The sequence below is a fragment of the Pleurodeles waltl genome, chromosome 10 (genome assembly GCF_031143425.1).
Source record: "Pleurodeles waltl isolate 20211129_DDA chromosome 10, aPleWal1.hap1.20221129, whole genome shotgun sequence".
Lineage (NCBI taxonomy): Eukaryota > Metazoa > Chordata > Amphibia > Caudata > Salamandridae > Pleurodeles > Pleurodeles waltl.
Genome location: NC_090449.1, coordinates 277,403,980 through 277,431,180, shown reverse-complemented (window position 1 = coordinate 277,431,180; position 27,201 = coordinate 277,403,980). Strand labels below are relative to the sequence as shown.

Genomic DNA, 27,201 nt, shown 5'->3' with positions numbered 1-27,201 from the left:
CTTACATTTGATTTTCTAAATTGGTGTGAGATCTTTTTCTAGTGATTTTTAAAACTATTTTCACTGTTTGTGTGCTGAAACACATTCCGTCTAAGGTAAGCCTGACTGCATTTGTGCCAAGCTACCAGGAGGTTTAACACAGGATAATTTGGGGTTTGCTCATGTTTATTTGTATCTCTGACTCTTTCTTTCCCCACTCCACACCGTGTGTACATGCAGTTGCATGGTACCTGTGCAATAACACAACGTGAGCCCTTTTCTACCATTAATGGATGGCACTGAACTATTTCCCACGTAGGCCACATTGTATTCCCACAAAGTTTGAACCACACACTAGTAGCATATACGCTTAAGTGTCCTATTTCTCACTTCTTTTGCAATACTACATGACGATATCGCAGCACACAGTAAGACCACTGCTCTTACAAACATCCAAGCAAGACTGGAGTAATAATAACCTCCTTCAGTGACTCATAGTATTAATGAATAGCTATATGAATGCAGCTATCATATATAAAATGACATGCTCATTTCTCATGTGTATACCAATCACTATGGCTAGTCCTTTCCCATTGCTCCTTAGGTTAGTAGGATTTCGTATTATGGATTCATTTTACATACAGAGTGATCCCACACTTGGTGGGAGGACTACTGTTTAACATGTTTCTAAACAAATAATGGTATTGCAGCAAAACTAAAGGTGCACATAACATTGTTCAACATTTGTTAATTGATATTTTATATTTCATTTCTCATAATAGATCATTGTTTCATTTGGAATTCTGGAAATTAAATGTCTTGAAGAACATTTGTTAGTCTCACTTTAGTTTTTTACCCCAATTAATCCTTAACACATTTTTCAAAATAAACACTGGCCTCCTTAAGACCTTAATATTTATAAAAGCAGGCCAAATATAAGATGTCTTATCTGAAAAAATCAGGAATAGATCAATGAAATCTCATATTGCTAAATAAATGTGAAACGTGCAATGGAGATCCCTCTAAACATCACTCTAAAATGATTTGGCTGTAAACCTCCAAAGAGTTGGTGGTATCTCGCACTGAAGAAGGTGCTGAAGAACCTTTTGTTTTAATGCTCCTACAAGCTGCTGATACCCAAGCAGCATATACTGAACCTGGAGCCCTACTCATGTTGTGGCTACGCAAGCTCTAGCTTGACTTTTGGATCAAAGTATTTTGTTTTTCATAAAATAGTTTTTGTTTATCAAAGGGATTCTTCTAAGCATTCATTGCCTTGTTTTTTTGAGAATTTTGCATGTCTACCAGTTCAAGGTTCCTGCTAAGTAACATAGTTTATCTGAGGCCTTTTCTTTAGGACAGTCATTTTTTATTTAGACCATTATCAAAGAATGTGTCATCTACATCATCGGGATGCAATACCTCACTGCTATGCTCAGGTACTTTAGTCATGAAGAACTACACCCTGGTGAAGATTAAGTTACTTTCAAATAATTACTGGACAACTCAAATAGGCACTTGGGAGCTCATAATATACAAAACCTTCAAGTATCTCAGGTGAGGTACAAAAAATTCTTATCCATCTCACAATTTTCCTTCATTAAAGCATATAGGAATAAAGGGGATGTTCTCATCTTACTACTTGAACATTTTTAAGCCTGAATGAGCAGCTCTCTTGTCAGCCTCAACGGGATTCAGGGTGAATGAATATTTCCTTCAGACTTCTCTTGTGGTGCATGTAGACTTAAGAGGCTCTTACTTGAACTATACAACTCCTTTGTGAGATGTTGAGACTTAAATTAACTTTCAGACTGAATTAACAACTCACAGTGGAGTTGGATCCCTATATATTTCTAGAAAATAGATTATCGTTCCCCTCCTCCACTCTCTTCAGAACCCACAGCCACCATTACCCAACAAAAGGAGGAAATAATGCCAAGCATGTCATTACCCAACACCCTCTCTGAATGCTTGGGGCCTTCAAGGCACAACCTCTCTTGTCCGGATCTCCATGAGATAATAATTGGGTCATGAAACATTGCTGGACTGGCCAAGAAGTCAGCAACAGATGACTGGTATAGAAATACTAAAAGAGTCCACATTTTGGACCTCTAAGAGACTTAGTTAACAGAAATGTTTGTATGAGATGGTTTCACATCTTACTTTACACCGGCAATTCACTCTAGAATGGGGAGGGCAAAAGAGGGTCTGTTGGTTTTAGGATCACTTATTACTACACTGAAAGTGTCAACAATCTTTTCATCATCAGAATTTTATCAATTCATATGGTTATCCTCTGAGTGTAATCTTAACGTACTAATAATTAAATATTGCAATAACATATTAGATACCTCATTAGTTGTAGAAGCCTTGGAGAGAGATCTGGGTTCCTTTATATTAAGATGATCATGTGATATCTTTATAATACGGTGTGAGGAATTCATCAACACCAGATGCCCCTTTCAAGCTAAACAAGTCCGTATTCTAAATGACATGCAAGGAGAGGGCCTAGACCATTTTTGACATTGCTCCTAAAAATGCTATTCAGAATAGCAGAAAAGTATACCAAAAGATTATAAAAGAAAGAAAAAAAGGGCTGGGAGCACAAGCCTGGGCGAACATGATCCAAGCAGCAGAGACAAGAGACAAGACCCTCTTTTGGAGAATAATCAAAACCCCTTTATGTAAGGGGCATCAGGTATTTAAGAAAAGTATTTTTCCTCAATATTTTATTCACCTACAATGCTAAAGGAAAATGGTGCAGTATTCTCCGTCTCCCCCACTATCCCACTTGCTTTTATCCTAGAGGAGGTTATAAGAGCGTTGCACAATAGTCCCAAGGGAAAAGCCTCGGGCTGGACCTCCCAGACACTTATTCATATTAACCATCACTATGGGTACCTCTGCTAACAATGGTACTAATCACTGCTAGCACTGGCAATATACCTTATATCTGGACAGAATCAAATATCTTACCCTTTTTCAAGAAGGGGTTGAAGAGTGATTTGAAATGTTACTGTTCAATCTCACTGTTTGATTCATCTGCCAAATTAGTAGTAAGACTTATCTTAGAGAGGCTGTAACAATAGACAGAAGATAACACAGTCTTAACCCCAGTACAGTATGGAATTAGGAGAGGAAATCCCATAGTGGGAAAATATACAAGTGCAAAGGAGGGTATCTTACGTATTTGCTTTATGGACCTGAGTAGCGTTTTTGATCTAGTGAATCACAATAAACTGTGACTCACTATGAATGAACTAGGTGCTTCTAAAGATATACGGGCATATTTACAAAAAAGTGGCACATCAGTCCCCATGCGCCACTTTTCTTGTGTCCCCTTGCGCCCTACTAGCAACACCATGATTGTGTCGTATTTACAATACGCCACACCATGGCGGTCATTACCACAACAGCGTCAACATTTTTGGCGCTGTCGTGGCACTTTTCTCCACTATTCCCCAAAAATGTTGGCGCTAGTTCAGCAAAGCACAGGGAGGCCAACACAGGAGTGTCACTTTAACCCCAGCCTTGGGCAGGCATTAAAAATGATGGCAAAAATGGCACACTGAAATCTTGTAAATTTCACTGCGCCATTTCCTCAGGCCTCCTAGCACCAGAATGCCACCCTTGCATACATTATGCCTGGCGCAGGCATAATTTGGCTCAAAGGGTTGCAAAGTGGCGCAATGCATACATTGTGCCACTTTGTAATTATGGCATGTGGGAAAAGCCACCTCAAAGCCACCTTAGCGTAAAAAACATTAAGCCAGAGCAGCGCAAGGCGGCAGTAGAGGCATGCAAATATACCTCTTAATCTCTTTTCTAGCTCATATGTATAACAAACTGATGGCTAGAGAATGTTGTGGCCCAAAAGGAGAACTAACCAACACAATAAAGATAGCAAGACGAGTCAGGCAGGGATGCATATTTGTCCCTTCCGCTTCACTTTTTATGTAAATGGGGTAGATGAAAAACTTAAATGTCTTGGGACTTATGTACCAAAAGTTGGAAAGCAACGCGTACTTATATTGCTGCATGCAGATGACGCCATTCTATTATCTCTAAACAGTCTAGGTCTTCAGAATCTTATAAATGCTTTCAAAGAATTTACGGAAGACCAAGACCTGAAGATAAATGTAAAAAAAACATTTATTGTGAGGTGTGGCAAGAAGAGACTAAAGACACATTCATTTTATTTTAAAGGGAGTAACGCAATAAACATTCAGAACTTTTGATACTTAGTTTTCCTCGAATGACAGCTACACAAAAAACACCCAGCAGTAACATGCAGAGAACTACAGAGAGCATATTTATCTCTGCTACGAAATTAGGAGCCAAACCCATTAAAGAAATACTGAATCTTTACAGTGCAAAATCACTCCCATCAGCACTGTATGGAGCAGGTTTATGGGCCCTAGGAAACAGTTCACTGCTGCTGAGGCAAGAGAACACATTCCTGAGGCGACCTCCCACTGTTCCACAGTCGAGTAATGTAACACATTTCTTAAGGAACTTGGCCTCCCTTATATATCAGATACAACGTATCATACACATTTGATATTATGGCACTCAATGTGGACCAAAATAAATTGTGTTTACGAGGGAAATCCTCAGAGGCTGTCTAACTCGGGATAAGGTGCTTTAAATGCCATGGATTGCAAATATTAGCGATGTGGTAAAGAGATTTTGTGACTCAAGTTGTGATTTCTGGAGATGTGTACTGTAGTATATTATGTTAACAGATTAGGGCCCATATTTATACTTTTTGACGCAAAACTGCGCCAACGCAGTTTTGCGTCAAAAAAATTAGCGCCGGCTAACGCCATTCTGAAGCACCGTGCGGGCGCCGTATTTATTGAATGACGTTAGCCGCCGACGCCGTCTGGTGTGCGTTAAAAAAAACGACGTACACCAGGCAGCGCCGGCATAGGGGGATATGGAGCTTGGGCGTCAAGAAATGGGGCAAGTCAGGTTGAGGCAATTTTTTCGCCTCAACCCGATTTGCGCCATTTTTTTTCACTCCCAACCCCCATAGAAATGACGCCTGTCTTAGCAAAGACAGGAGTCATGCCCCTTGCCCAATGGCCATGCCCAGGGGACTTCTGTCCCCTGGGCATGGTCATTGGGCATAGTGGCATGTAGGGGGGCACAAATCAGGCCCCCCTATGCCACAAAAAAAAAAAAAAAAACACTTACCTGAACTTACCTTAATGTCCCTGGGATGGGTCCCTCCAGCCTTGGGTGTCCTCCTGGGGTGGGCATGGGTGACAGGGGGTGTCCCTGGGGGCATGGGGGGGCACCTCTGGGCTCCTTCAGAGCCCACAGGTCCCTTAACGCCTGCCTTTTGCAGGCGCTAAAAAACGGCGCAAAAGCAGCCGTACGTCATTTTTTTTTGACCCGCCCACTCCCGGGCGTGATTTTTGCCCGGGAGTATAAATCCCACGCACATGCCTCGGAGTCGATTTTTTAGACGGGAACGCCTATCTTGCATATAATTAACGCAAAGTAGGTGTCCACGCTAAAAAATGACGCTAACTCCATGGACTTTGGTGCTAGACGGGTCTAACGCCAAAGTATAAATATGGAGTTAGTTTTGCATCGAAATTGCGTCAAAAAAAACGACGCAATTTTGGCGCAAACAGAGTATAAATATGCCCCTAAGTGTGGATTGAATATTTTACTTTGTTATGTGAGAAACAAAATGTTGGGCGTGTCCAAATAACTCCCAGGAAAAGCAACCAAAGGGATTATAAGGATGATAACGGTGCGATTATTTTGTCCTCTCAGGAGAAAATGTCAAAATATTTAATGGATGCACCAACTCATGGAAAGGCCTCCATAGAATTCCAGTAACAGTGTATTAAAGTGACCCTCTTATGTGGGAAAAGACCCTATCTTCAGTGTTTAACACCTGTTTTCTCACCACCTCATTTTGCAATCTCAGCAAGGGAGTCGCTTAGGTACAATCTATTAAAAGGTTTCAGTAATGAACCAGAGAAGCATAGTTCAACGAAGCCTTAAGATTCTTCTGGACATATAGGCCCATATTTATACTTTTTGACGCAAACCAGCGGCGGCGCTGGTTTGCGTCAAAACATTAACCGCCGGATAACGCCATTCCAAAGTGCCAGGCAGGCACCTTATTTATGGATTGACGTTAGCCGGCACTGTGGGATGGTCAGAGTAAAAAACAATTACTCTAACCAGGCAGCGCCGGCGTAGGGGAAAATGGTGGTTGTGCCTCAACAAATGGGGCAAGTCAAGTTACAATCAAAAATCATGGCTCTAACCGGACATGCGCCATTTATGTGATGCACAACCCCCATGGAAATGACTCCTGTCTTAGCAAAGACAGGAATCATGTCCCCCTGCCCAATGGCCATGCCCAGGGGACTTCTGTGCATGGCACAGTGGCATGTAGGGGGGCCCAAGTTAGGCCCCCATGCCACTTGAAAAAAATAAAAAAATACTTACCTCAACTTACCTGTACTTACCTGGGATGCGTCCCCCATCCATGGGTGTCCTCCTGGGGTGGGAGGGGGTAGCAGGAGGTGTCCCTGGGGGCAGGTAAGGGCACCTGTGGACTGCTTCCATGGTCAGAGACCATGGAAATGAGGCCACAGATCCCTTAATGCCTGCCCTCACCCAGGCGTAAAAAAAACGGCGCACATAACGCTGGGCGCCATGTTTTAAGGCCCGCCCCCTCCTGTGCGTCCAAATGACGCTGGAGGATAAATAAGGCGCACAGGCCTTAAAGTCATTTTTTGGACGGGAACGTCTACCTATTATGTCATTAACGCAAGGCGGTTTCCCGCATCCAGAAAATGACACACACAGAGGAATTTTGACATTCGTGGGGTCGGGCGTCATAGTATAAATATGGTGTAAGGTTTGAGCCGAATGTGCTTCAAAATGTTTGATGGACATTCGGCGCAAATAGAGTATAAATATGCCCCATAATTGTTAAAGGGATATTGGCACACTTGCAGAGCTGAGCTTTTTCTGACCCAAATCCTGTGCTAATGCGAAGTGTCGTGATCTTACAATACACGGTTAGTTAGCAGAGTTAGCAGAGAGGAGGACATGGAACAGAGGAGAAGTTTATTGAAACAGCCCAGTGCTTAATTTAAGCCAGTGGATGCTGGTGAGATCCACAGCACTAATTTTTCCTAATCGGATATTAACTGCGAGCAAGAGAAGGGAAAACACAAAGTGAAAAAAGGGGGAGGAAGAAAAAGACAAAAAAAGACACAAATGGAAAAAGTAGGGAATTGTAAGAGAGAGAGGCAGAATTGCCTGATAGTGAATTAAAGATGCCTAAAGTGAATTCAGGGGAACACAGCCTTGGGATTCAGCAGAGCTTTGGGCACCAGCACTCACTCTTTTACAAATTAAGCACTGAAGAAGCCCATAGGCATGTTAAAACATAGAGTGTATTAACATCTGCTGCAAAGTCATATTCTTAAATGTAGGTAACAACCTAAGTTCCTTGGATTCAACATGGGAAGAATTGCAGTGGGCTTTAGGGACTCCTTGAGATGATCAGAGAAGATTTTAATGATATGGTGAACCACTAGTGTTGAAAGCCTTGAATTCCAATTGTGGGCAATGTTTTGCCATAATACATATCACAGGAAGTGGTGTGTGAAATGAATGTAAGTTGCTTTTGTGTAACTATGTTAAACTCTGCAAAATATTTGTGAAATAATGCAAAATGTAAAAAGCTATTTACTGCCATATTATAGTGCAAAAAGGGTCCTCGTGGCCATTTTGGATGTGAGGAGACATTGTGTGCTAAAATATATCGCAAAAAAGAAAATAGTGTAAAGAACATCCACTCTCATTCTGGTCCTTGGCATTGTTTCCACTTCTATGAGGTAGAATGATGTAATTTGGGGAATTTCATGTAAGAAGGTGTAATACATAAATTGTGAAATTACACAAGGTCATACCAGTGTAATGTCCTGTGCCTAATGAGAGGTGGTTCATCACAGTTAGCTTGCACATTAATAGAACAAAATATTTTTAAAAACCCACAATGCCCGCTCACACCCCATACATTGCACTTGGATGGGTGGGTGGGCATAAAGATGGTTTTCTCCGGTGCAGGAAGTTGTTTCGGATGTCGGTAGGAGCGCAGCTCTACAAAAAACTATGTGGGTGTACTCTAACAACCATGGCTTAAATGCCCCACCTGTGCTTCTGCTAGCCATCCAGGTGACCCCTCTGACCTCTGGTGACCAATGGGTTCCAGGTGCACCTCACAGGCAATCCATAGAGGCACACAAAATTCAAAACACAAATGGCAAAATGCTGTTGGCACACCTCCCCCAGGCCAGGCATCAACCCCACCTGTGTCCAATGCCCATCATTACTGCTTGCCCCTCTCCCTCTCCTTCACAGGTAGGGGACCACATCCATGCCCTTGGATGGATGAGGAAAGTCTGTGAACCCTCACCTCCACCCTCCCCTCCAATAGCCCCACATCTGGACCCACCACTAATGGAAAGCAGAGAATTGACAGAGTTGACCTGAGACAAGCAGATGTGCATTTTGAGAAACAGTTCTCAGGCCATATTTATTACAACAAACATTAACATTCAAGTCATTTTTGGTTCAGTCAAAAAAAATCTATACATAGTATCATGTAACAACATATTTTAATTCATGTTTGGCACCCCACTGGACCTTGGTGCCCTGGTTAATTAACTAGTGAGCCAAAGTGCTACCCACTGGGCCCCACAAATATACACTGTACAAGGGTAACTCAGTCAGCTGAGCCCTAAATCACCCATGCCCGAGGAACCAAAAGAGGGGTCCCCCCGGCACTCTTTGGGAGATGGGCCTGGGCAACTGGGCCAGCTCTTGATCCCCTGGCACAAGGTCCAACTCCCCACAATCCCAGGGCAGTGCCATATAGTACCCGTAGAGCCAAGTACAATTGCTGTAGCAGACATCCCTGGCCCTGCCTTACAGACCGTGGCACTTCTGCTCCTAGTTTTTCAAGGGTTAAAGACCGAATGTATCCAGAATTTGCCTGCCTTCTTGTTCAATCTGCCAAGGTGAGTACTAGCTTTGTGGCCAAACCTCACTCCATCACCGTCACAGACCCAGTTGGTTAACTGACTTACCGGGTCTCCACCAAATATTGGCCTCCCTGAGATCCTGAAAAAAGCTGTTCTGCAAAGCTCAACAAAACTTCTCCCCTAAGACAGCTATGGGGATTGCCTTTCAAATGGCTGTATTAAGGGGACTTCTCATTCTACTATTGAAGTGCCTCACTGACTCATTCAGTCCTTTCGTGGGGAGACCAACATGCCACACCGTAACCAGTATAATATGGGACCAGGCAGTGATAGTCCCTGGGAACCTCTCAGCAATCCAAAAGATCTCCACCAACAACTTCTCAAAGATGCCTCTTCTCCCCAACAATGCAAGATCGTTACCACCTATGTGGAGAATAGGTGCCAGTGGCTGTAGCCTTTAACCTCCTCCACTAGCTTGTGCAGTCCATCGAGCCGAAGACCACCTTTGCCAGCCCAAAGGAATTGAAGTCCAGAATTAGCTGCCTGCTTATGAAAACAACACCACATGAAGACTGCTTCTTCTTGCCAAACAAAAGAATGGCCAAGAATGCACACACTGTCTGTAGCCATGTGCCCTAATACACAGAAACAAGGGAGGGAAAGGAGACACCATTAGTGAGTTGCCTATTGTGACTGGGCCTTTTTTTATACCATATCCAGGCACATATAGGCCTAATTTCGACCTTGACGGTCTTTTTAAAGACCACCGAGGTACCGCCGTGCTGAAGACCGCCAGTGCAGGCAGTTTTCTGCGCAGCGTATTATGACTGCTGGCACCCCTCCATCCTTTTTCGGATGGAGAGCTGCCAGCAGCCATAATGGCGGTCGGCGGGGAAGTGGGGCAGCTCCACTTCCACCGCCACGTCATCAGAACAGCGCCCACCAAATTACGTCCCATGATTCGGCGTGGCGGTGTTCTGGTGATGGGGTGCTGATGGCTGAGCAGCCCCCATGGATAGCCGGACCAGGTAAGGTGATCGTCTGTTAGGAGAGGGCGGTGGGGGGTGTTGTGTGTTGTGTGCGTGCATGGGGGTGTGAGTGCGAGTGTGTAGAGGGGTGTGTGAGTGCGTGTATGCATGTGGGGGGTGTTGTGTGTTTGGGAATGTGTGCATGTCTGTCAGTTTGTATGTCTGTGAGTATGTGTGCATGTATGACTGCGTGTGTCTGTTAGAAAGTTTGTTAGTATGTGTGCGGGTATGTCTGGTGGTAGTGTCTGTGCATGTGCAGGGGGGTTGTGTCGATGTTGGGGGGGTAGAGAGGGGGATCCTGCCACCTTTGCGGGGTGGTAGGGGGGTTGGGGTGTGGGGGGAGGACTCATGGTGGGGGAGGGGGGTGTGGGAGACCCCTATCAGTGCCAGGGAATGAATTCCCTGACACTGATAGTGACTACCTCCATGGATTTCGTGGTGGTACAAAACCCCACAAAATCCATGGCGGTATGCAGGGTCGTAATACCGCCGGTGGTGTTGTGACAGCCGCTGGTCTGGAGACCAAAGTCTCCAGCCCAGCGGTCGTTACCACCCTGGCGGTCGGAGTGGAGAAATGGCGGTTTAGCATGGCAGTCACTGGCATGCTTGTAATGCCATTTTTTTCCGCCGGCCTGTTGGCGGTATTACCGCCATTTCTCCACCGATCGCCAGGGTTGTAATGAGGGCCTTAGTGTTTGTAGCAATTAGATATCCCCCTCCTGATTCTTTTGACTATGTCTGCATCAAGACCTGCCACTACTGCTGATGTTGCCCCCTATCCTAAAAGTATGGGAGCTATAGTTGATGGGATCTGCCCCAACCTCACGCAACACCACCCACATGACAGAGGTGAACTAATATTTGTAAGCGGTAAACCGGATTCATGCACCTAGCAATGAGGTAGCGGCTGTGCATGGCCAAATTCCTAGAAAGGCAGTCACAGAACCCACAGGGCAACGAATGGTGCTCTTGGCCCTTCTCAATATCACTTCCTCTCCCTTCCCCAGTTGATCAGTTTTGGAATGGGGAAGGGTGATAATCAGATCCCCCCAGAGCCGGGAGATGTGATTCAGTAACAGCCCCCATGGATGTCCTGCTTAGATTGGGCCACTAGCTCTGATACCCTGAATGCACCATAGAAGGTGAGGGAAAAGGTGGCTGCAAACAGCACCGCTTCATAAGATGAGCTGCAGACCACTGGGAGGGCTCCCAGTATCCTGCCCAGTTTGACAATGTATATAGAATGTCTGGTGCCCACTGGGGCCTTATCCAACCTTTCCCAGCCCCTGGGAGCCTTCCTAACCAAAAAGGATTGTGAATGGTCTGGTGCACCTGCAAGCTTGGTTAAGAAGGCAACCCCAAATATGTGGCACCTGTCAAATGTGGCAGACCTTCCTCTACGTGCAAGGGTTCGATGAAGTGCAGCCAACTGCCCACAGAAAAACTTTGTGCCTGGGCATACGCCACTGTGCATCCTAGAAAGGTATGGAAAGCTGTATTGTGGGCCCTCCTTGTTCTGGGTGCAAGACTGGCGGTGATAGGCTGAGGTAGGGCTGGACACCAATATTCCATAGAGATCCTGGGAGATGGGTGGGTTCTGCTTCCACCTCTGGATGAAAATGCCGAAAATCCTTCAACTCATGATAAGACAATGCCTTGGCTGCATTATTCAGGATACCAGGGACATGTTTACCTTTGAAAACAATTTGATTTTTTAAACTAAGAAGTACCAACTCTTTAAGTAGTCCCAAATCCTTCTTACACTTAGGCCCATATTTATACTTTTGTAGCATTGCATTTGTGTCATTTTCTGACGTAAAAGTGGTGCAAACATGCAAAATACAATTGTATTTTGTAAGTTTGTGCCATTTTTGCATCAAAAAGTGGCATAAATGTAACGCAAAAAAAGTATAAATATGGGCCTTGTTGTGCTGAAGGTTAATGGAATCCACCACAAACATAATGTCTGACCAAAATGTTACTGACTGGTTGCACAACTGATTCACCAATATATTTATGGCCACCACTATGGGAAATAACTCCAGGAAGGTGACATTCCTCACCAAACCTGAATGAAACCAATGCTGAGGCCAGGGCTGTGTGCACTACTTTTGGCCCAATATAGCACCAAATTCTGCACTCCCATCTGCATCAGTATAGAGGCCAAACACTTGGCTGGACAGCATAGACTCCGGCCACACCATGCTCCTGTTGAACTGTTCTAAAAATGCTAACCAGATTTTCATGTCTTGCTTCTGATCTGCTGAAAGGTAGGTTCTGTGACTATCCAGGCAACCGCACTGCCCTCTGGTGACCAATGAGAACCAGGCGCTCTTCACAGGTAATCTGCGGAGGCGCCTGAAATTCAAAACAAAACACCAATGGCAAAATGTCAGTGGCGTGCACCTCTCCCAGGCCAGGCGTCACCCCTCTGTGTCCGAGACCCCTCCATTACGGCTTGCCTCTCTCCTTCAGTGGTGTTCCTCAAGTAATAACTAGAGGATCTTCTGAACTCAGATGCAAAAGCCCTGATATTCCTACGCGCTGCTGCAGTTCCACAAGTTGTTACTGGAGGTTCCTCTCAAGTCAGATATAGGAACTTGAAATGTAAATGGCAAACTTAAGGGTTGTGGCTTCAACCTAGAAATGTGCATACACACTCTTGGTACTCCAATGACTTGTGCTCATTTTGTGTAGGATAAGTAAATATACCAAATCCTGTTTGTAGCAACTTACAATAACTGTCTTGAGTATTCTGGAAATAGTTCAATACACCCTACCATATATAGGGACTAGCAGTCACTGTGAAGTACAAGTGTCTAAAAATGCTGCTAATAAGGAATTATGGGGCATATTTAAGAAAAGTGGCGCTGCACTTTTTTGCACCCCTTAGTACCACCATCCGCTACCATGTGTGCGCCATATTTAAAATACAGTGCTCTATGGCGCAGGGTAGGTGGCAATAGTGTCAAATTGTCTGATGCTATTGATTTGCTGTTCAAGGTTAGCACCAAAATCATGATTGGGGCCCATTGTAACAAATGGTGCGCCCCTTTTTAACACCTGCTCTGAGCAGGCATTAAAAGTGACTGCAAAAAATGACATAGTAGAATCTCTTAGATTCCACTGCAACATTTTTTCAGTCCCCCTAAAGGGGTACCACCCCCTTTGCATACATTAGGTAGGGTGCATGCATTATGTGGCGCAAAGGGTTACACTTTTTAAATATGGCACGGGGAAAAGGCCACTCTAAATCTGCCCTCGTTTTTTTAGGTGTGTCCATATAAGGGCAAAATGCATTCAAAGTGAAATCATCTAATGATGGTAGTAGGCTGGTCATTTGTTCTATACTTTGTGCACTGGTGGCAGGAAGCATAAGTGAGACACATTTGAACACACCCATAGTAAAAGAGTAATGATTGGGAGTTCTACATATGTGTGTATTTTTATTTGATATGTTTTGGAAATCTTGAATCAGGCAAGGTTGCTAAGGCTGTTGTTGTATAAGGTTCTCAATTATCTACTCTTTCTTGTGGCAATATGTTATGATTTCTTTGTCTTGATGCAGTTCTAGCTGTCTCAGTGTTTGCCATTTGTATCTGCTCCATTAATGGGTTGTCTGTTGTGGACCCTACTTAAATGTATTTGACTAGTACCCCTTGATTTATATATTGTTTGTGTAACATATTCATGTGCAATAAATGTTGTAAATAGCACCAATGAGTTTCATGAATTTGAAGACAATGAATACCATACAATCCACAGGGATACTCTGTCTATTTATTACACACTCACCATGTGTGCCTGTATCTGTTTCTATACCTGTTTCTGCTGCACACCATGTGGCAAAATTGTGTGACTATTTTAACATTTCTGAGCAATTGCTTTGCTCAGCAATACCTTTATTAAGTGCAATTAGCAATGCATGCACCTAGTCTAATAGTTCATTATCTTTTTTCCAGGTGAGATGGAAGAACTCGAAACCCAGTGGCTGACTGGTATTTGCCACACTGAGAAAAATGAAGTCATGAGCAGCCAACTAGACATTGATAACATGGCTGGAGTCTTTTATATGCTGGCTGCAGCTATGGCTCTCAGCTTGATCACCTTCATCTGGGAACATTTGTTTTATTGGAAATTACGATTCTGCTTTACAGGAGTCTGTACAGGAACACCTGGATTGCTGTTCTCTATCAGCAGGGTTAGTATGTGTATACATGCTGGTAGAACAGTGTTGAGAGTATTTTTTACTTACTGAAGTCATTGAGCAGTCCATAGTGTGGAAACAAAGGGTTTTTAATTTTCAAGTCCGGTGGAGTTTAAAATGGAAGAGCCTGTCTTACAAGTTATAGTGCCTAAGCTGTGTAACAGCACTGCTTGTGCAGAACTCAGGATATATGTCTACACCCTAAAAGGATTCCATCATGTGTACCAAGTTCAAGGCGACCAAGTAGTTTATCTTCACACAATGTTTTTCTAGGTTAAAACTGGAAAACTGACTTATTTTAAAGTTTGTAGCTTGGACCAGAGGAACTATGGATAGGTTAATTTTAACCTGTGCAACTCAGAATGGGGAGGTAAAACCATTTCATGGAAAAAACAAACATCACAATGTTTTATTTTTCCTTGGTGGTTTTAACTACTTATGTTACTATTTATCTTGCAATTAGGGTTTAAGTATTTACTAATTTCTTTAAGTACAAGGCATATATCAGGACATTTTGACTAGAACTGTGATAAGTTGCAAATTGTTTTGTTTGCAGCCTTCACAAAGGTCTATGCAAATATGCAAACATAAATATGCAAACCTTTTCACCTTTCAGAAGTATGAATATTTGCTTGAAAAATGTTGGAAAACATGTATTCACACACACATCTCTCTCCTCTCTCTCTCTCTCTCTCTATATATATATATATATATATATATATATATATATATATATACAATGAAAAAAAAAATGATAAAATGTAGTTATATGCAAGTAACTAAGTAAGCTTTTAACTTCTGTTAAAACAAATTACTGGAACAAAACAACAGTTAAAGTGAAGTTATACATAGGTATTTTAGGGATAAAAAAAAAAATACCATTTCAAAACCAAAAAAAAACGACATTAACCAATTAGCTAGACCTAAGTAAAAGTTGCACAGTCATATATTTCATATTTCTTCATTGGGGTCGTAGGCAGTGCGTCATACTGGTGCAGGCTATACCTAGGTCAGTTACATATAACTGATGAATTTCAGTACTTTTGTTTTAAAAACAGTATCAAAGGATTCACCCTGTCAATAAACCACAAATTCAACTATGACATTATCAAACCCAACATTAAGGAAAACGTTTTCAATGATAAATGTAACAGGTTCCACCTCTATTCTCTTGTTGTGTCCAAGGTCAATCTTTCCAGACTGAGTGACAATGCACTCTACCATTTCGACCTTAAATCATGGTATGCTCGCCCTGTGGTGCTGCACAAACACTCTACCAATCTCATTCCGACAAGACTCAAAACCCAGTTATTTTTTTATCAGTTTTCTTGACAGGCATCACACTGGCTTCTCAATGCCTTTTTGCCCCAAAGGATGTACAGATGTTCCTTACAAAATTAATAAATTAAATTAAAACTATCCTTGTAAATGTTAAAATTACATTTGCAAATCTATAATTATCTGGTGACCTTTTCCTCTACGACGTTATTGTCAACCAGCATAGAGACAGAGGGAATTGCACACTATGTTTCCTGTTTGCTCTTACTAAATTGTGTTAACATCAAAAAGACCCTGTTATGAGGCGAAAAAATCTCATATTGATGAAGATGAAGAATAACATAAATTGTTCTCCGACAGTGAGATTTTTCTATCCTGGAAATCTGAAAAGATCAGACACAAAAGATCCAAAACAATCACTCATTTTTAACTGTTTCTCAAAAGTCATTCGCACACAAATTAGGAGAAAGTAAGGATCACAGTTTACATAGATATAAAATGTTCTTTAAAATTGGCCAGCATAGGAAAAATGATACGTGACATATGAATGAATATGAAAGATGAGTTGGAAAAACTGGTTCTTGGTTGTACTAGAATTGACATGGAGAGAACAGAAAGTCATGAATCATTTGATTGCAAAATCACAAGAGGAAGTAGGCTATTCTATTGGAATCTTTGGACAAAATATTACCCTAAAAATATTGTGGCCAAAATACTAACCTTGTTCAATGTATGTAATCAAATATGATGAAGGTTTCCTAAACGTAACGTATATGTACTATAATGATATATATATATATATCTCCAAGGTACATGGATGTATAGTTACAATTTTAAATTTATATTAACCTATGAATACTTAACATCATATTTTAGTTTGTTTACATTTAGGCCACAATACCTTGCAGGATGATGTTTCTGTCCTCTATATTCTACCATAGAACCAAGAAATAAGGCTCAGGAGTAAAAGAGGAAAATGAAAGAAAATGAACAACTTGTCAGGTTGTAAATGTAAACAGAATAATAAAAGAGGAATGGGAAGCCAGGGAAGAGGTGCAACTGGAAAAACATAGCGTTCTGCAATTAAAACAAACGAGAAACCAGATAGTCATGATAAAAAAAGAAGAGCCCAAGCAAGTATTGTGAGAGAAATAATACAGTTGAGAGCAAAAGCTAGTGCTGATTATGAGCTATTAAATGAGAAGAAAAGAGAGCGGACAATACAATGATCAACCGTATCAAATACTCTTTGTACGGGAAGAACAATAAGAAGACTATAGAGCATAGAACGACAAGTGAAAGCAATAGATCATGGGCCAGATGTACAAAAGGGCAATTTTGCATTTCTTAAATATCCACTTCATAGAAATCGCTATTTAAGAAATGCAAAATGCTATGTAAAAAGATACTGATTTCCTAATAGCAGTTCCCACAAAGAAACTCCTGGCATCCTGGTGGAACAGATAGGTATGACAGATCTTCCTTCACTGTCTTGGACAGGGTATAAATTCTCACACAGTGTCAGCAAAAAATGTTTCAGTAAACTTTATCCCTTTAATCAGCTTTCAAACATTTGTCAAATGTCCATTAGAACATTGGAATGTTGGAAGTACCACTGAAAACAATGGAGTGCCCCGCGCTTCTAATGGCCGGTAGAAGCTAGAAGCTCCAACGTTCCAATGTTTGCGTTCACAGCTGTTGCTGTGAACAAAGGCTTCACCTAACCCAAGGGGATTTCAATCCCCTCAGCCTCAGTGAGGCCTTTTGTTGTATTTATTAGAAATTCATGTTCTAATAGCAGTATAGCCCTCCGTAGCTGGGCTATGCTATCATTAAAATCCAGTTCATTGAATAAGGCCCTCACCTTTGGCTCAGCCTTTAACTCTAGAGTGGGCCTTTAATGACCGATATAGCATGCTATGGTGGGCTATAAGACTATATTAGAGTTGCTCACTACCTGCACTAAGGACCTCATTAGGAGTTCGGTGGACAGTTTGCACCGTCCACGAACTTAGGCCAGGGAGATCACCCCCACACTGGCTACCTCCCGCCGGACCCATTAAGAGTATCTCACTGGGCTGGCAGGTGGAAACTGAGGGTTCCACCCACCAGCATAGCAGGAAATAGGTGGCAGCATTGTCTCTATCTTGTAATGGAGCCGGCGACAATGCTGCAACCACAGGGTGCACCAGCACCTTCACAATGTTCACTGTCTGAGCAGCAGACATTGAACATTGCAACAGTGCTGAGTTGAGGGACCCCTGCACTGCCTATGCCAAATGCCTTTGCCCCCCTGTGACTCCCTGCACCTGTTCTCCACCAGTCTTTTCATGATGATGAAACCACCATGAAAAGGCTGACAGAGAACGAGGTTGTAATCCACAGCGCAGCGCTGCCCTGGTGAATCACGATCTCCGCCACCGCTTGGCCATCGGGATCATGGATCCCAGCACTGCTGGCGGAACCCTGGCAGTCTGACCGCGAGGGTCTTTATGTGGTGATCAGACTGCCACAGCAGCAGTGGTCCTGACCACCACCGAGGGCTGGTGATCTGAAGACCGCCAGCCTCGTAATGAGGCCCTAAATCTTAATGTACATTTTAATTATCATGTAGCTGGTGATTTATTTTTCAAGCAATATTTTACTTGTTTTCATCAAGAGTAATAATTTTTTATGTAGTTTCTACCATCATTACATTTTTATGTCTTGAATTGTGTTTTGCTGTGCCTTGTTTCACCATGATCTGTCACATGGTCGAGAAATATAGCTTGCCGAACTACCAAACACGGGGGGTGCTAAAACTAACTTAGGGAGTGGAGGTTCACCTATGGCGTAAGAAATGTGGTGCATAGGTGCAGAAGTTGGGTTTAAACTTTAAGCTACATGTAGCCTTATTCACATAAATTCTACTGTCTCAGTGCTATTGACTGATCGTCTTCTTACTAAATCCTATGAAGCTATTGGTCAGATTTACAAGAAACTGGTGCATCAGCACTGATGTGCCAGTTTGCTTGCGCCACTTCTGCCCCACCTAATGACACCATGTGTGCGCCCTTTTTATAATATGGTGCACCATGGAAGTTGTTAGGCCAGTAGTTTCACACTTTTTGACACTATTGTGGTGCTTTGCTCCACTAGCGTGAACATTTTTTATGCTATTGGAGCAATGTACAAGGGGGCCCATAGGTTAATACAGATGCGTCATTTTAATGTCTGCTCTGACCAGGCATTAAAAATGATGTGATAAATGGTGCAGTGAAATCTTTTAGCTTTCACTGTGCCATTTTTGTGGCCCTCCTAATGCCAGAATGCCCCCCTTGCATACATTATGCCTGACAGAGGCATAATGTGGAGCAAAAGGTCACAATGCATGCATTGCACCACTTTGTAAATATGGCTTGGTAAAAGTAACCTCATTGAGCTACATTAGCGTAAAAAAAATATTATGCTAGTGTGGCGCAAATAGGCACTAGAGCCTTGTAAATCTGGCCCTAAGTTTCCATTTTCCTAATATTCGATGGACGGCAAATAAAGAAGAACAAATTGGATGATCTGTACACCTAAATTCCCTTCATTCTTCCAACACATAATTTTTAGCAGTGAAGTTATTGGCTAAAAATCAGCAAAAAATATAAACTAATATGCATTTATAATCGCAAAAATGCAGCTGTTAAACTACTAGTTAAAACTTGCTTACTATTGATGTAAGCCCACCATGCACCAAATGGTAACAGATCTTTTTGTTTCTGATGATGTTTATTTTTATAGATTTCAGTGTGTTTTAGAGTGATAATCCTGAATTCTCCAATTGACGTGCACTCATACGTGAGCCTACTCAACAGGAGGAGAAAATCTATGTGACATTTAAATACTTTGTATGACCAGAGTTGTCTTGAAGGAACTGATAGAGGAGTTTGAATGATCAGAAAAATACTTTGAAAACTATTGTAAACTTCTACCTCTTGAGAAATTGCAGAAAGGGTCATTGCATGTGGCCTATCTTAGGGGTCAGACACATGGGTTTCCTAGTGCTTTTCTAGCCTGATATGTATGGTACTGAAAGGTAATTTTGAATTCATATTGGAAGGTGGTTTCACATTTGGTGTTCAAACCTCTTCAAAAGTGCTAGCAGCGCCCCATCAATAGGCAAAGGATTAAAACTCCACTTAAGGTACGAAGGAATGCCAAAGGAAAGCCCATCTGTGTCCATCTGCACACAGACCACGAACAGCGCCAGCCATGCTACTGGTTGCCGTTGTGAACCCTGGAAACCTAAGAATGAAAGCCTCACCTCCAGAAGTTGCTACACTAGAGACATACTATTACAAATAGGTAAGCCAACCAGTAATAACACACAAGATACCCATATGGAGATAGGGGAGGCCCTGCTCTCGGACCCTCCCAAAAACATTTCAGATAAAGCGAGGTGCGGACTAATAATCACAAGGTCCTTGTTTAAACACTCAAATGAGATCAACCTAATGATAAAAACTGATCAGTGGTATAAATTGCTTGTGACAGAAACCTGGATATCCTATTACTCAATCATAGACCTGGGTGAGGCCTGTCCATCAGGTTATAAAATATTGCACAGGCCTTGAGAAAACAGGAATGGAGCAGGAGTGTGTGTAATTTTTAGAGAAAAATGGAACTTCACCACTCTTACCCTGGGTGAATTGGTAAGCCCTGAAGTAATGGGTTTCCGGAAAAGGCGGTGTCTTGTCCATTATCCTCTGTTACCAACCCCTGGGCTCATCTGCTTCTTATCTTCAACCCTTGAACATTTCTCCAATCTAGCCCTAACCCATTCTAATCTCTTCATTTTTGGGAGACTTCAATATGTGGGCAGAGGGGGACCAATCGCTCTCTTTCAAGGAACTACAAGGAATCCTGCAAGATACTGGGACTATGATAATTAGTGCATCAACCCACCCACCAAGCTGGTAACAACTTCGATCTAATTTTCTCCCTAGAAGACTCAATAGTAGTGAAGAACACTGTACCATTATTTTGGACTGATCACATGCTAATGGCCTTCCATATAAATATAAAGAAAGTAAGGCTCTCATTATGATCTCGGTGGTCCAAACAATGGACCGCTGAGATGACGACAATGACTGGACCGCCAGTGCTGGCGGACCTATGACCACCATATAATGATGCCTACTGGCACACCGCCATTGATGGTGGGGTGAACCCCCAAATGCCATACTGGCAGTCAGTGGCAGAGGTGGATGCTGCTCCACCCTCACCGCCATGTCAGCCAGACACCGCCACACCTATTATGATGCAATAATAGCTGTGGTGGTGTATGGAGATGTGTATGGAGATGAAGTGCTGCTGGTGGAGCAGCATCCAGGGATCCCGTTCCTTCCTGGAGCAGTGCCATGATAAGGTAAATGCTGTCCGAGAGGAAAGGGGGGTGGTGGGGCGTGTGGAGTGATTGAGTGCGTGCATGGGGGTGTGCATGTGTGTGTGAAGGGGGGATGTGTGTCTGTGTGTATGTATGCGTGTGTGTGTCTGTGAATGGGTGCGTGTGGGACTGATGGTGTTGGTGCGCGTGTGTGCATGTGTAGGCATGTGTGTGGATGTGTGTGTGTATGCTTGGGGTGGAGGGTGTGTGGGAGTGTCAGTATGTGTGTGAAAGAGTGTGCATATATGTGGATGCATGTGTGTTTTTTTGGGGGGAAGGTGGGGTGGTGGTCCTGAACGGAGGTGAGGGGGTGAGGGAATGTGCGGGGGGTTGGGGAGGGCCTACAGGGTGATAGGGGAGGAGGGGTGGGGTTACGATTTTAAGGTTTCATGGGGTGGGGGTGGTTCTAGGGGTTTGGGGGTGGGTGGAGGTTGTGGCAGTGGGGGGACTGGTGTGTCACATACTGGTGACATAAATGAGAATTCCTGTCACCAGTATGCTTTCTGCCAGGGATCAGCTAGCGGGGTATCCCGCCAGAGAATCCCTGGTGGAAATGGTATCATTATCCCACCGGCGGTCTATGGTCGACCGCCGGATCGACGGTGGCTACCCTTCAGCCCGGCCATCAACTCAGCCCTGGCGGTGGATGATAGTGAACTGGCTGCTTTGCAGTTCACTACGTGCATCATTATATCCTGGTCGAGCACCGCCATGCCTTCAGCGGTCATACCGCCACTGCCGGTGTGGCGGTGCTCGACCGCCAAAATCATAATGAGGGCCTAAATGTCCAGTACAATGAATTGACCACAACGAGACAAAGAAGAGCCTGGTACAAACTGAAACAGACACTGAAAGGGAAACTGTTCGATTGAGCAACCTTATATGATTGCATAAAGAACAGTAGACGATAGTTATGAGGCTGTAGTGAATACAATTGGAGAAACTTTAGAAAAAAGAAATACCCCTAAAAACTTGAAAACACACCATAGACGCTCATCCCCAAGGTATGATTGCATTTTAAAAACATCTAAACAAGCCTTTAAGAAATTGGAAAGACAAATGCATAGGTCCTACTCAGATGAGGACAGAATATGCTGCAAAATGCTCTTAATGAGTATGAGAAAGAGATCTATAGGGCAAAAGACAATTACTTTGTGAATGCAATTCTCGAAGCCCCTAACAGTGTTAAAAAGGTCTTAGATATTATGTTAGAAATGGGGTCTTTGGTTGACAGTCAGGTTACCCCCTGTTCAAGCAAGGACCCTCACTCTAGTCAGGGTAAAAGAGAATCACCCTCAGCTAACCCCTGCTTACCCCCTTGGTAGCTTGGCAGAGCAGTAGGCTTAACCTCAGAGTGCTAGGTGTAAAGTATTTGTACCAACACACACAGTAACTTAATGAAAACACTACAAAATGACTCAACACCAGTTTAGAAAAATAGGAAATATTTATCTAAACAAAACAAGACCAAAACGACAAAAATCCGACATACACAAGTCAAGTTATGAATTTTTAGAGATTAAACTCAAAAATAGCGTTTAGAAACAAAAATGCTTCGATGAGATGTTAACACGGTGTCGTGACGGAGTCGGTCCCAACAAGCTGACACCAGCGGCGCCGGACACAGAGTCGTGTAGACCCCCAAGTACAGTACCTTTGGTGAAGAGTGAAAACAAGCCGATGCGCGAAGTCGGGAATCGCGGCGTCAGTGCGAAACGTTGAATCCGTGCACTTCTACCGGCGTCGGTCACAACGTGGTGCGGCGACTTCCATGGAGTCGCGGATTTCAGCGGGGCAGCTGCGGCGTCGGGCCTGCGAAGAGCGTCGCGTTCCAGCGAAGGTCACGGCGTCGGGTGCAGGTGGCGTCACCGGATTCAGCAGCGGCGTTGGTCCGGAGTCGTCCGAAGTTGATTTCCTTGGATTTCCACCAGCTTTCCTTCCAAGGGCCCAGGAACTGGATAGGCCGCCACTTGTCAGAGCAGGAGTCTCTCCAGAGACTCCAGGTGCTGGCAGAGAGAAGTCTTTGCTGTCCCTGAGACTTCAAACAACAGGAGGCAAGCTCTAACTCAAGCCCTTGGAGATTTCTTCACAAGATGGAAGGCACACAAAGTCCAGTCTTTGCCCTCTTACTCTGGCAGAAGCAGCACTGCAGGAAAGCTCCACAAAGCACAGTCACAGGCAGGGCAGCACTTCCTCCTCAGCTATCAGCTCTTCTCCAGGCAGAGGTTCCTCTTGGTTCCAGAAGTGTTTCTAAAGTCTGTAGATTTGGGTGCCCTTCTTATACCCATTTTATTCTTTGAAGTCACCTTTCTTCAAAGGGGACTCACACCTACTTGTGAAATCCTGCCTTGCCCAGGCAAGGCCTCAGACACACACCAGGGGGTCGGAGCCGGCATTGTCAGAGGCAGGCACAGTCCTTTCAGATGAGAGTGACCACTCCACCCCTCCCTCCTAGCAGAGATGGCTAATCAGGAAATGCAGGTTACACCCCAGCCCCCTTTGTGTCACTGTCTAGTGCGAGGTGAAAAACAACCCAACTGTCAAACTGACCCAGACAGGGAATTCACAAACAAGGTAGAGTCACAGAATGGGTTAAGCAAGAAAATGCTCACTTTCTAAAAGTGGCATTTTCAAACGCACAATCTTAAAATCAACTTTACTAAAAGATGTATTTTTTAATTGTGAGTTCAGGGACCCCAAACTCCACATATCCATCTACTCTCTAGGGGAATCTACACTTTAATCATATTTAAAGGTAGCCCCCATATTACCCTATGAGAGAGACAGGCCTTGCAACAGTGAAAAACTAAATTGGCAGTATTTCACTGTCAGGACATATAAACCACATTACTGTATGTCCTACCTTATCCATACACTGCACCCTGCCCTTGGGGATACCTAGGGCCTACCTTAGGGGTGCCTTACATGTAAGAAAAGGGAAGGTTTAGGCCTGGCAAGTGGGTACACTTGCCAAGTCGAATTTACAGTTAAAACTGCACACACAGACACTGCAGTGGCAGGTCTGAGACATGATTACAGAGCTACTTATGTGGGTGGCACAACCAGTGCTGCAGGGCCACTAGTAGCATTTGATTTACAGGCCCTGGCACCTCTAGTGCACCTTACTAGGGACTTACTAGTAAATCAAATATGCCAATCATGGATAAACCAATCAACATTACAATTTATACAGAGAGCATATGCACTTTATCACTGGTTAGCAGTGGTAAAGTGCTCAGAGTTATAAAACCAACAGCAACAGGTAAAAAAAAATAGAAGGCAGGAGGCAAAAAGATTGGGGATGACCCTGCATAAGCAAAAAAGTCCAACATATTATGTGTGAACTAACACACCCAGATTGTTTGAAGCAAGCAATAGAACCCTCACAGGCTCTATCTGAGAATCTCTCAGACTTCTTTGATAATAAAATCAAAAAGATCTTTGAAGCTATAAGGGCCTCTTAAGAAACAACAAGCCCACAACCTCGCTGCCAGCCGCATCAGAAAGATTCTGTCAAACCCATGATTGATGAGAGCTTTAGAGCCTTGCAGTGTCCTTTATGTCTGGATCTCCTCTAGATCCTTTACCCCATAGAGTATAGAAAGATCTGGGAGATGACCTTCTGCTGATCCTCTGGTCCTTAGTAATTATAGGGTAATATCACATCTGCCTTCTGCTAGAAAAATCCTAGAACAGTTTGTGAGTAAATTACTTTCTTCATCACCTAGAAGATCAAAAGCTACTGGAGGAGGAGCAGTTCAGATTCAGACATAGTAATTCATCTTCTCTAATAATGGCTATAGACCAACTCCAGGTGAAGTGGACAGAGGCCAGTCAGCATATTGATACTTCTCCATCTATCAACCACTTTTGATATGGTGGACCATAAGACATTGTTGACAAGACTAGCTAGGTGTGGGATCAGCGGGAGGTTAGTTAACTGGTTGGACTCCTACTTGACAGGTCGCAGCCAGGTAGACTTGCTGTCTCTATACTGCTCTGACTTTAAAACCACCAAGCATGGAGAACCACAGGGATCAGCGCTCAGCTTGATCCAATTTAACATCTATATGAGGCCCCTCATAACTCTCATCATGCCCCACAACATCAGCTTGGTGAATTACACAGATGATACACAGTTGATCTTGTCTATTGAAAGTAACAAATCGGATGCACTTGTCTCTTTTCACAACTGCATATACAGTCAACTGGCTAGACAGTAACTCACTAAAATTCAATGGGGACAAAACAGAGTTCAGATGCTGTCCATCAACAAACATCCCTATGAAAAGCCCCTTGAATTTCTGGCCACTGACTAGAGAAACTGAACTAAAGCAATGAAAACCGGTGAATAACTTAGGAGTTACCTTTGACACTAAGGCCCTCATTCTGACCTTGGCGGTCTTTTCGCGAGACCGCCGAGTTACCGCCGCGGTGAAGACCGCCGACCGCGGCGGTATGCCGCTGTGCGCATTCCGACCGCTGGGAGCGTTCCGCTGGGAAACCGCCAGCAGCCACACTGGCGGTCGGCGGAAATTGGAGACTGGTCAACCTCCACCGCCACGCCAGCAGAACACCGCCCACAGAATTACGACCCACGTATCTGTGTGGCGGTCTTCTGTTGGCGGTGTTCTGTTGGCGGTCACCTCCCCATGGCTCCCGTCGCCTCCCGGAGGACCAACGCACAAGGTAAGTTGACCGTCCGTGAGGGGAGGGGGAGGGGGGGTGTTGTGTGATGAGGGCGTGCATGGGGGTGTGCGTGTGAGTGTGTAGAGGGGGTGTGTGAGTGCGTGTATGCGGGCGGGGGGTGCTGCTGTGTCCATGGGTAATGTGTGCTGTTCGGCAGGTGCGCATGTCTGCATGTATGTGTGCGGGTATGTGTCCCCGTTGTGTATGTGTGTGTAGGGGGTGTGTATATGTGCATGTTGGGGGGGTGTGCATGTCGGGGTGCATGTATGTGCATGTCGGGGTGGGGGTGGGGAGGGGGTTCGTACCACCTCTGGGGGGTGGCAGGGGGGTGGAGGGTGTGGGGGGAGGACTCGGGTGGGTAGTGGGGGGTGGGGGAGACCCCTATCAGTGCCAGGGAAGGAATTCCATGGCCCCGATAGTGCTTACCGCCATGGTTCGCATGGCGGTTCCCGACCGCCAGAAACCGCGGCGGTAGGCAGGGTCATGATACCGTTGGCGGTCTTGGGACGACCGCCGGGCCGGAGTGCGCAAACTCCAGCCCGGCGGTCATGACCGCCGTGGCGGTCGGAGTGGGGAAGTGGCGGTCGATCGCGGCGGTGACCGCCGCGGTCAGAATGCCATTTTTCTGACCGCCGGTCTGTTCGCGGTCCGACCGCCGCCTCTCCGCCGACCGCCAAGGTCAGAATGAGGGCCTAAGTCATCTCTGTATGGCCTTTTAAATAAAGTAGCAGGGACCTGCATTGTGCTTCTCTGAGGCTTAGGGAACCTTTTACCACTATTGTCATCACAGTCAAAAACCTTGATTGTGCAAAGTGTGAATCGCAGTAGGCTTGACTACTGTAATGCACTGATACTTGGAGTACCAACCAGAAAACTTGCTAGAGAGACTACACTGGGTTTAGGCTTCAGCCACAAAACTGTCATTGAATAGGCCTAGAAGATCATCTGCCTCCAGTGTCATGGAGGAACTTCACTGGCTCTCAATAAAGTAATGCATAGCCTTTAAGGCGTTATCTATTGTTTTTAAGGCATTTCAGGGAAAAGGCCTCCTGCCCCTACAAAGAAAACTAAAAAGATATGTCCCAGGGAGATAACTACGGGCCACATACGCAAAACTAATTCGTCTGGCAAAAGTCAGTAAAATTAGGCAGGACGATCGAGCCTTTATGCTCAGAGCAGCTCAGCTCAGGAATAAGCTTCAGGTTGCGTTAAGAGCTGAGATGGATCTATTACGCTTTAGAAAAGCCCTTAAAACGTTGCTTTTTCAAATGTAACCCTGGTACATGCTCTGGTTAGGTTACCGCTACATGCTCTGGTTAGGTTACCAGCGTACATTCCGTAGACATCTTGTCTGTATATAGACCTCAGAGCCAGAATACCTGTAAGTGCGCAAATATAAATGTTGTTAAAAACACAGGAATAAAAAATTTAAGAAATAAAGGTGCTACAGATTGCTCTAGCTATATCATTCAGGGTCAGTCTTGAGACGCACGACAGATACAATGTGTCCTTCACTGCCCTTTCTTGAAAATTCTATACTGTGGAGTTGTGAAATTTGGCCCCACCGAGCATTTCCTT

At 44.1% G+C, this 27,201-nt stretch overlaps 1 protein-coding gene across 1 annotated transcript in view; it reads left to right on the top strand.

Annotated features, from left to right (window-relative positions):
- GRIN2A (glutamate ionotropic receptor NMDA type subunit 2A) overlaps positions 1-27,201 on the top strand; it is a 1,722,233-nt gene that overhangs the window by 1,674,671 nt on the left and 20,361 nt on the right. The window contains exon 12 of the mRNA XM_069210410.1: positions 13,999-14,237. Coding sequence (XP_069066511.1) covers positions 13,999-14,237 — 239 coding nt within the window. The remainder of the gene's footprint in view (positions 1-13,998; positions 14,238-27,201) is intronic.